We start from the raw sequence: 10883 nt of genomic DNA, 5'->3' as shown, positions 1-10883 counted from the left end.
AAAGAATAGAATAAAACTATTATTTGCACACAACATTGCTATATATACAGGAAGTCTAAAAGAACCTATAAATAAACTATTAGAATTAATATGTGACTTAATGGATACAAGATCAACATAAAAATATATTATATTTCTATATACTAGCAATAAACTACTGAAAAATGAAATTTTAAAAAGCATAATAACAATTGCAACCAAAAAAACAAACATCTAGGAATAACTCTAACAAAAGATATGTAAGATGGTTAAAGAGAAAACTACAAAATATTACTGAGAGAAAATAAAGACCTAAATAAGTGGAGAAATACATCATGTTTACAGATTCAGAGACTCAATACCATAAAGATATAAATCCTCCCCAAATTGATCTATAGATTCAATGCATCCCAATCAAAATCCCAATTGTTTTTTTAATCTGGAAAGTGATAATTTAAATAAAGAGCTAATCACCAATAGCAGAGACAACACTGAAAAAGATATCAAAGGTGGAGAACTTACACTAATGGAAGTATGAAGACTTATAAAGTGGAAGTAATTAGGAAAGTATGGTATTGGCATATAGATAAAGACCTAAAGGAATAGAATCCAGAAACAAACCCAAACATTAAATTGAAGAACTTTTATTCTTTAAGAGTTTCTATTACAAAAGTCAAGGCAAGCCACAAATAGGATGAAGATATTTGCAATACAGGCGTCATGTATCCAGAATATACAAAGACCTCCTACAAATCAATAAGAAAAAGACAGGCAACCCAATTTTTAAATGGGCAAAAAACTTGAACAGGCATTTCACAAAAAAGAATAGTCAAATACCCAAAAAAGTTTATGAAAACATGCTCAACATCAATAACCATCAGGAACATGAGAATAAAACCATGACATACCACTACACACCTATCAGAATTGCTGAAATTGTATCAACTAACAAGACCAAGTGTTGGCAAGAATGTGGAACAACTGGAATTCTTACACATTGCCAACGGGAGTATAAACTGTTGAAATCATTTTGGAAAACTGGCAGTATTCCTAATAACCCAGTACTGGAAACAGCCGAAATGTCCATCAATAGCAGAATGAATGAATGAACAGGCAAACAACTGTGATAGAGTCATATAATGAAATACTATACCACAATGAAACAAAGTAATCTAATACTATATACAACATGAATGAATATAGATAAACCTCACAAATCCATGTTCAGCAAAAGAAGTTGAATCAAAAAACTAAGCGTGTACCCAATGACTCCATGTTATCATTTATATTAAGTGAAAAACAAGCAAAACTCAGCCTGAGCAACGTAGTGAGACCTCATTTCTACAAAAAGTAGAAATAGAAATATTAGGGGCGCATGCTTGTTGTTCTAGCTACTCAAGAGGCTAAGTCAGGAGGATCGCTTGAGCCCAAGAGTTTGAGGTTGCAGTGAGCTATGATGACACCACTGCACTCTAGCCTGGGCAACAGAGCAAGACCCTATCTCAAAAAAAAAAAGAATCTATAGGCAAACTATTAGTGCCAAAAAATCATTAGCCTCTAAAAATAAACTACTAAAACCCAAAGAATCTACAGATGAACAACAGAATGAATAAACAAACCTGTGGTATAATTGTACAAAGGAACCCTATACAGCAATTACATGAATGACCTATTGCTTCAACAACTTGAGTGAATCTCACAGAATGTTGAATGAAAGACACCAGAAATAGCACATACTAAAGAGTTCCATATATACATTTAAAAACAGACAAATTAATCTATGATGCTAAAACTCATCTTGCTTCATGGCTAGTGGATAGTAGTTACTTTTACAGAGAAAGGAGGAAGTAAAGATTGGTAGGGAGTTCAAGGGGAATTTCTAGAGTTCTGTAATATTCTACATCTTGACCAGGGTGATTATTATGTGGGTGTACTCACATCATGATAATTCATTGAGCTGTATACTTCTGATTTGTGCACTTTAATGTACATATATTATACCTCAATGTTTCAAAAGAGTTTATTACAAATTTTTCTAATCATATTCCACTGCTTAAAACATTGTAATGGCTCCCCATAACCTAAAAGCAAAACAAAATCTAAGCTCTTAAGCATGGCCAAATATGATACGGCTCCTACCTTCAATTTAATCCTCATCTCTGTCCATCCCCCACATATATTTCATATTCCAGGACATGATATTCTGCTTCAGCCTTTCTGCCTTTAGATATTGTTTTCATTAGTTGAAATTCTCTCCCTCTTCACACTCCACCCGGTCACCACACACTGGCCCTGAAATTTCCACCCGACTTGGATACTAACCCCTCCAGGATCCTTCTGTATCCTTCTATCCCAAAGTTTATCACTCCCCTTTCTATACTGAGTCAATCTATCATCACATGCATTAAGCTATAGTATAACTGTCTATCCATACTCTATTGTCCTGTAAATAACTCAAGCACAAGGTCTAAATTTTCATGTTACCAATGCCTAACATGAGACTTGGCATGTGGTAGTCACTCAACAAATTTCACTTTTACATATATTTCCTTATTAATTAGATTATAAAACTATCTAGGATGAAGACTAAGTCTTATACTTCCTCCACGGCATATACCATAGCAATGAGTACACTATAGGCACACAACAATGATGGTTTAGCTAGTAGTGGAACCTGTATCAAAAGTTAACTCCATGAACAAATGCTCTTTTTAAACCATATGCTCACCCAAGATAAGGTATATATGTCCTACTGAAATTGCAAAAGGTTCCTTTTATACATACAGATTTCCAGAGTTTTAAGCTAGAAGAAACCAATAGAGATCTCTTAGTCAAAACCCTTAGGAAAGCACTGAAGCCAAGAAAAATTAAGTGACTTGTTCAAAGTCAAAGCTATAACCAGAAGGGCCAAGACTAGGACTCAGATCTCTTGGGTTCTCATTTAGTGCTTCTTACAATCCATGCACCCCTCCCTTTTGTACCCTCTGACTTCTCAAAATATCTGCTTTATTATTTTATATTTAGATGGTTGATATCCTCAATTTCATTTTAAACTTTGTTTCTAACAAACAAATACTAAAAGTACCAACAAGTTCAACCAGGAAAACACCATTTCCAGTTCCAATATCAAGCATTGAAGCATCCAATGGAATCTTGTGTTTCTGCATCCACCTTATTAGTCGATTCATACTCTCTTCTCCAAACCTGTTAGAGAGGTTAATCAAATGACAGGATTACAAAGCAAAACTCACAACTATATTCCACTTAAGCTATTTACACCACATGCTCAAAGTCTTGTTTAAAAGTAAGAATGTCGGCCGGCGCGGTGGCTCACGCCTGTAATCCTAGCTCTCTGGGAGGCCAAGGTGGGCGGATTGTTTGAGCTCAGGAGTTCGAAACCAGCCTGAGCAAGAGCGAGACCCCGTCTCTACTAAAAATAGAAAGAAATTAATTGGACAACTAAAAATATATAGAAAAAACTAGCCGGGCATGGTGGCGCATGCCTGTAGTCCCAGCTACTCGGGAGGCTGAGGCAGGAGGATCACTTGAGCCCAGAAGTTTGAGGTTGCTGTGAGCTAAGATGATGCCACGGCACTCTAGCCCAGGCAACACAGTGAGACTCTGTCTCAAAAAAAAAAAAAAAAAAAGTAAGAATGTCTGTGACTACTTAAGCTTTGTCTCTACTGTTATTTAGGAGAAAATACCTCCAGGAATATAGAGAATAGACACAATCAGTATGTTACTTACTAATGTTTCTCTACATCAGCATTAACACTTAACATGTTGGAGGCTCAAAATTGTATTGCTTATTGAAAATGGACAACTACAGGATGAGAGTGCTTTCCTAATATTCTCATGAAATTTAAATCTGAGTTATTCAAACAGAGAAGAGATACTTTAAATCTACCCGCTAAAGCCAGACTCAATCCAAGGTTCCCAAGATTTTTAGGCTATCTTTCTTTGGGTATAAGCCCTTAAAAAAATGTATACATGTGTGTGTATATATGTATATAAACATGCACACACACATACAGTCTTCTGGATATAATTTGATTTTTTTCTCTAACTCACCAGATTTCTCCTGTATCTCCATATTCTTGAAAAGTTTGCAGTTCTCTCTCATAGACAGCATCCCAACTATGTAAACAATGAAACGCAAAGTGAGATTCTTGAATTAAACTGTATTATGAATTAAATGTGTATTTCAATACATATAATGTAATACGTACATTACAGAGCTATTTAAGACAGAAGTTTAAAACATTACTAGTGTTATCAACAAGTGCACATAGCTCAATCTTTTAACATCCTTGGCTTAAAAGAAGGAAAGACATGGGCAAGCAGAATAAGTTTATACTGTACATCTAAAGCACTCAGAACAAAACCTGACCCATAACAAAGGCTATATAAGCTTTAGCCTAAAAAAATACAAAGAGACATTTGTCCAAGGATCTCTACGTCCCAGACTTAAGTCCAAAACTTGAGACAAGCATAGAGTTATTACTGCACATTTGGTCTCAAATGTGCACACACATTTTCTACCAGTACAGCGGTTGCTCAGGATGGAACTCACCAAAGATCAGATCTGCTTAAAGATTAAGTTTAAGATTAAGATTTAAGTCTTAAACCAGTTTCTTTCCTGTGCTATTTGTCTCTGCCTTTTACTGTCTTCCAGGCCTCCAGTTAGATTTTCTCTTAATCCTTTTAAGCACAGTTCCCCCCCCCCCGCCCCCATCATTTGCCCTCTCTTCCTACTGCCTCTCCAGAATCCCTGCTCGCCCTCATCCCTCCAAGTTACCTCTCATCCTAACCGTTCCCCACAGTCATTCATCCATCCATCCATCAATTCATTAAACTACTGAGCGTCTGTTTTAGATCAGATCGCTTTCTCTTACCCCAAAATGCCCCACTATGTCTTCGCTCCCTCCTCAAATCATCCTCCATCCCACCCCTTCCAGCTCCCGCATCCCTACTCTTGTACCCTTGGCCTTTTTGGCTCTCAGGCGGCACTTCTCGCCTGCCCCCCAGCCCGGTCTCTTACCCTTGCCCACCAGCCCTACTCGTATGCCCCGCCCACTCTCCCTTCCAGTCCCCCAGGTTCAAGACCCCTAAAAGGCCTCCCCAAGAGCTTCAAAGCCCATCCCGCAGCCCCCGGCCCCTTGGGCTCCAATCCCTTGAAACATCGGTTAACCGCCCAGGGTGGCCATTGGGGATTCTATCCTTTCAAATCCCCTCTAACTTCCCCCGAGGCGGCCCTTCAGGCTTCATCCCGTCACGCCCTCAAGGCTCTCCCCTCCCCCGGAGTCCCCGGGTCTCCACCCGTCATCCCCTTCCCGAGGTTCAGGCAGGGCAGCCGCTCACCCTCCCCTACCCTACGCCACACTCACTGCTCACGGGTCCCCAGCGCCGACGGGACAAAACCATCTTCCAGTGGACCGCCCTCAGCGGACTCCACTGCCACCGCAGCGCCACCGCCGCCGTCTGCGCCCGCGCTCATCTCGCTCCGCGTCCCGGACGGCCGTTGGGGCCGCCATAGAGACGTGGCGCGGGCAGAGCGGACGTGCCGGCTGGCGCCTCTAGGCGGCGGGAGGCCGCCCTTTCTACTGCTCCGGGCCCCGCGCGAGGCTGGCAGAGCAGCTGGAGAGCCGCGGCTCCTTCTGCGCTCGTCAGGGTGCCCCGCACAGGCGTGGGCCGGGCAAAGCCTCGCCTCCCTCCTGCGCCCTCCAGCCAGCGTTAGATGTACCCCCTCGGTCGAGGTCCGAGCGCGACTGTATTTGGGAACTGCTGTTTGTAAGGGACCACACAAGGTATTGCGTGTTGGAAATGGGCTGGCGGTGGGGAAGTCACTGGGGAGACCTGAAGCCCGCACCGCCCGACCCAAACGCACAAACCGCCGCCTCTCTCCACACTGGGGGCAGCGCTGGGGAGTGGGTGGACAGACCATCGCATTATTGGGCTTCCCGGCAAGGAGGCCAGTTTCATCTGTGGCTAGTCTTCTGACTTGAAAATAGCATCTGGCCGTTTCTGACTCGATGTCATAAGTGGACCTGGGAATTTATGCCTAGGGAAAGGAATGCCCTACGACTCCCCACACAGTACGCCAACCACCGGGATCTGTGTGTGGTGGAAGAAAGAGGCCTAAAGTGAGGGTCAAGATGCTTGGATAAGTCTCAGCTGTGCCTCGAACCAGGCACCTGGCCTCGTCTCAGTCTCTGTGTGCTTCAGCTTCCTTACTGTACCACGCTCAAAACAGATAGTGACTTGTTCCACAAGATTGCTCCCAACCCAAGAACCTGAGATTGCATCTGCCTGTATTGGTCTCCCCGCCTTTGGTAGCTCTGCGGGATAATACAAAAGATCTTTTGGCCAAAGATCTCGGTATTTTCTGTAGTAGCAATGAAATACTGGTGGTCCAATTTCGTGGGTAAGGACCGCAAAGGCCCTTAGCAAGACTGCCTTCCAACTAAAAGGAATTGTTTCCTAGGCCACGTTTCTGTTGACTGAGCAAACAGAAACCCAATTATAATGCAAGTCCCCAGAGGTAAATGGCATCAACTGTTGCATTTCCAACTCACAGAAATCCTGCTTGGAACCAAATGTGCATCTCCTCCTATATATGGTGTTCCAAGATCTTCAGGCAACCACTAGTGAGAGGATAAAGTAAAAGGCAGATGGGAATCCATGTAAGATCTTCAGGCAACCACTAGTGACAGGATAAGGTAAAAAGCAGATGGGAATCCGTGTGCATAGTGATTAAAGAACTCAAGAAAGAGCGTAAGTAACCTTATTACAGAGCAATAAAACCTCCGGATGCCATGGCCAATTAGTGCAGCCCTGGGCTGGTGGTTGTTTTGATCTTTTCTAGGCTCTAGATGTTAGAGAAAGCAAGCTTGAATGTGACCGAGTGGATCTTAAAAAGTTTTAGGTTCTAATTAAGAAGCACCCATGAAAGATAAGCCTGTCTTCAACCTGGTGTATTGCCAACACTTAAGATGTTTTTGCTGTGTGTGATGAAAGCTATAAACAGTCGTTGGTATGGAGTCCTGGAAAAACCCACAGTTTATACAGAGTTCCTTCTCTGGCTCCAGACAGGATTACTCTGGCTGTTTAGTCCTGAGGGTTGTGTGGGGCACCACCTCTGATCACCCAGGGTGATGAGATTCTTGGTAGAGGATGGAGAAGCTCTGAGCAGAATTGCCCAAAACCAGGGAGAAGCAGGAAGGTGCCAAGGAACACAGTCCCTCCCACTCACTGGGTGCCCTTTATATGAGGCAGGAAGGAGATTGTGAGCGCTCTGGCTTGCCTATCTCCTTCTCACTCTTCCGACCCCTGCAGCCTGGCACCTTACTCACTTACAACTCTTCCGAACCTGTGCTTCCAATAGTTCTCAAACACTTCCCGATTAGTAAACCCAAGGGTCAAGTTCTAGGCTTTTCCCTTTCTTCACTCTGCAGTTATCAACATCGCTGAGCATATCCTCCTTGAAAATCCTTCTTGTTTTCCCACCACCTCCTGCTAAGTGAGCCTTTCAAAAAGGAAGCTGGGCGCCTGGTCCTGGAGTTGGACTGCCAGGTTTTGAGCCCTGGCCTCAGCATGTGTGACCATGAGCAAGTTCCTTAACTTCTTGGGGCCTCAGTTTGCCCATCCTTAAAACATCCTTAGAAGGATGATAATAGCACCTGTCACATAAGGCACCTGTAGAGAGTAAACAAGGTCATTCCTGTAAAACCCTACCTGTTTGGCACATTGAAAATGCTCAGTAAATGTTAGCTCAGTTTCTTCAACTCTAAAATGGAATTTAAAATGAATCTACTTTAGAGAGTTGTTAGGAAGATTAGATAAGTTAATACACTGTACATGTAAAAGGACTTAGAACAGAGCCTGACTTATAGTCTGTATTCAGTAAATATTAGCTATTGTTTTTATTCTTAGTGACTTCCTATTCCAACCTCTTGCTCCTGCTCCAGATTTTTATTGCAGCTGCCTGGATGTTCCTTGTTACAGTAAACCAAACCCACTTGCACTACTTTCCCCTCTACCCCATGCCTCCAGATCTTTTCTTGCCTGTGTTTCCAGTCAGTTGGTCCCTGACCATCTACACTGTCTGCCAAAGCAGAACATCATCCTTGTCCGTTCCTCCCTGCACAGCTCCTCTTGATCTTCTCTTAGTCTCTGGGCTCAGTTTCTCCAGCCTATCATCACTGCTCTATCTTCCTTCTGGACACTCATGCTCACAGCTCTCGGTTCACTGGGGCCATGGCAGCAGCTTCCAAGTAAACCTCCCCCCAACCATTCAGCACTAGGCCCCTCCTCAGGCTCCGTTGTCTTCCTCCAGAAAGTCCTCCAAGACTCAGCCAGTTTTCCTTTCCTTCAGTGCCTGACACCACTCATTCCTTTCCTTTGCATTTTCCTGCCTGATCATGGACTAGGAGTCAAACAGACTTGAACTTGAATCGCAACTTAGTCCATACAAGATATGACCTTAAGCAAGTAACTTAATTTAAACCTCTTAAGTCTCAAATTTTTTCAGCTACAAAATGGGCATAATCCAAATGAAACTAGACTTTCTTGTTCCCACTTTCAGGCCCATCATAGCAGAGTGTGGCATTTGCATGCATTTATATACATGCAGAAATACTTGATTTGTGTAGATATATATAAATGGAATCTTACCATTTGCATGTTTGCAACTTGCATCTTCATTTAACAGTATTGTAGTGATATACTGTACTTGGAGATACACTATAGATCTCTTATTTTTTAAACTACTTCTTGATAATAGATATGATGGCTAACAATCATTGGTCTGTCATTGTATCCCAGGAACTGTGGTCAGAACATCCAATATATTGTCTCAGTTACTCCTGAAGACAGCCACATAAGGGGGATACTAGTATTGTCCTCATTTTACACATGAGCAACCTAGAGCACATAGAAATTACTTAAGGTTACACAGTACTGGAGCTGAGATTGGAACCCAAGAAATCTACTATAAAGTTTTCGAGCATGACCACTACATGAGCATGCTTTATCACTATAGATGTTTTGCCGAGGTTTTCATGAGGATGGCAGTCAAGAGGGATTACATCACACAACATACAACACTAGAGCCTGCCAGACGTGGTGGTGCTGCACGTGTAGTCCCGGCTACTTGGGAGGCTGAGGCAGGAGGATTGCTTGAGTTCAGGAGTTCTGGGCTGTAGCATGCTATGCTGATCAGGTGTCCGCACTAAGTTCAGCATCAATATGGTGACCTCCCGGGAGCAGGAGACCACCAGGTTGCCTGAGGAGGGGTGAGTCAGCCCAGGTGGGAAATGGAGCAGGTCAAAACTCCGGTGCTGATGAATACTAGAGCCTCAAAATTCCTTATCTTCATCCCAAATTCCAGAATTTCACTGTAGCTACTCATCTCTTATCACTCTCTTTCTACCTTAACCCCCCAAACTCTTCCACTCTGTCTGGCTCTCTTTCCTCTTCTCCTGAATCCCAAATTGTTTCTTCAGTGGGCATACCTAGGTACTTCCTTCTTAGCAAGCCTACACTTTTTATCAGCTACTTCTGTCTCCATCCTGCTCCAGCACCCAGCTGATTAAACACAACCATCTTCCCTAGGACCATCCTACTTTTTCATACAGCATCAATTCAACAATCATGTGTCAGGCAACATCTACATGCCAGGCATTATTCCAGATGATGGAGATGCAATGGTAAGCAAATCAAACATGAATCCCTGTCTTTGGGAAGTTCAGAATATGCTGGTGGAGGAGTAAAGATAATAGACATGAAAAATGAATAAAATAGAGATGCTGCTAGATAGTGATAAGTGGCAAAGTGAAAAGTAAAGCAGGGAAGTAATATGGAGATTGTGGGGTGAAAGTTGCAATCCTTCTGAGAATATTCAGGGAAGGACTCTCTGAGGGAGTGGCACTGAGTGAAAACCTAAAAGAGGTTGTCATAGGTGTGTTCTCAGGGAGCCAAGTCTGAGACTGAGATGAATATGGAGGAAGTTGGTTAGGGAGTGCTCTCAGGATCAACACCTGTTGGGGAAGGAAAAGTAGGACTGAATGAATGAAGTATTTGGGTTGGGGTACCATTACAATAGAACTTCAGCAAATGCTCTCTGCACTATCCCCTACTTTGGGCACTGTAAAGTTGGAATGACCCTTTGGAATTTTCCCAAGTTGGAATGAAGGAGCTGGGCCTTTATTCATCTACATTGACCAGGCATTGAATGCTGGTTGCCTAGGAAAGGGGGTGTGGTCTTAGGCAATGAGACTCTTCCACTGAGGATAGTTCCACAAGAGGGCTGACAGCTGAGGGCTGCTCCCTAGCAGGAAGTCAATCAATCCTGCAGGGGGTGGGGGAGTGGAGGAGTGTCCGAGGGGCACATCAAAGCATCTAGGGCAGAGATAGTAGGCCATGCAGCTGTCTGGGAAGAGAGCATTCCAGGTAAAGGAAACAGCAAGTGCAAAGGCCCTAGGATGGAATGAGGCAGGGATACCCAGGAAGCAGAAAGACTCCTGTAGCTGAAGCTGAGTAAACAAAAGAGGCAGTAGCAGGAAATGAAATCAGATGAATGATAGGGGCCAGGACATGGTACGGTTTGGGGTTTGGCCAAGAAGCAACATGATTTAAATTTTATATTAAGATGACATGACCATTTGGGCTGCTATGTTGAGAGTAGATTTGGCAAGGAAAGAGTTAAAGGCAGAAGCAGGACCGCAGGGTTTCTCAACCTCATCACCATTGACAGTTCTTTGTTGTGGGGCCTGTCCTGTGCATGGTAGGATGTTTAGCATTCTAGGTGCCAGTGGCACTTTCCCCCAAATTGTGACATCTGAAAATGTCTCCAAACATTGCCAAAGGCCCTCTGAGAGGCAAAACTGCCACCAGTGCAGACCCTC

The 10883-nt window shown here is 43.1% G+C and overlaps 1 protein-coding gene across 1 annotated transcript in view; it reads right to left on the bottom strand.

Annotated features, from left to right (window-relative positions):
• Window positions 1-5508, bottom strand: part of METTL10 (methyltransferase like 10) — a 15284-nt gene extending 9776 nt beyond the window's left edge. Inside the window, exons 1-3 of the mRNA XM_012642371.1 lie at window positions 5367-5508; window positions 4051-4116; window positions 3069-3183 (exon numbers count right to left, since the gene is read on the bottom strand). Coding sequence (XP_012497825.1) covers window positions 3069-3183; window positions 4051-4116; window positions 5367-5476 — 291 coding nt within the window. The 5' untranslated portion in view covers window positions 5477-5508. The remainder of the gene's footprint in view (window positions 1-3068; window positions 3184-4050; window positions 4117-5366) is intronic.
• Window positions 5509-10883: the final 5375 nt, after the last annotated feature.

This window comes from Propithecus coquereli, unplaced genomic scaffold, assembly GCF_000956105.1.
Source record: "Propithecus coquereli isolate 6110/MARCELLA unplaced genomic scaffold, Pcoq_1.0 Scaffold179, whole genome shotgun sequence".
Taxonomy (NCBI): Eukaryota; Metazoa; Chordata; class Mammalia; order Primates; family Indriidae; genus Propithecus; species Propithecus coquereli.
Note: the sequence above shows the minus strand (reverse complement) of the source record. Positions and strands in the feature narration are given on the sequence as shown.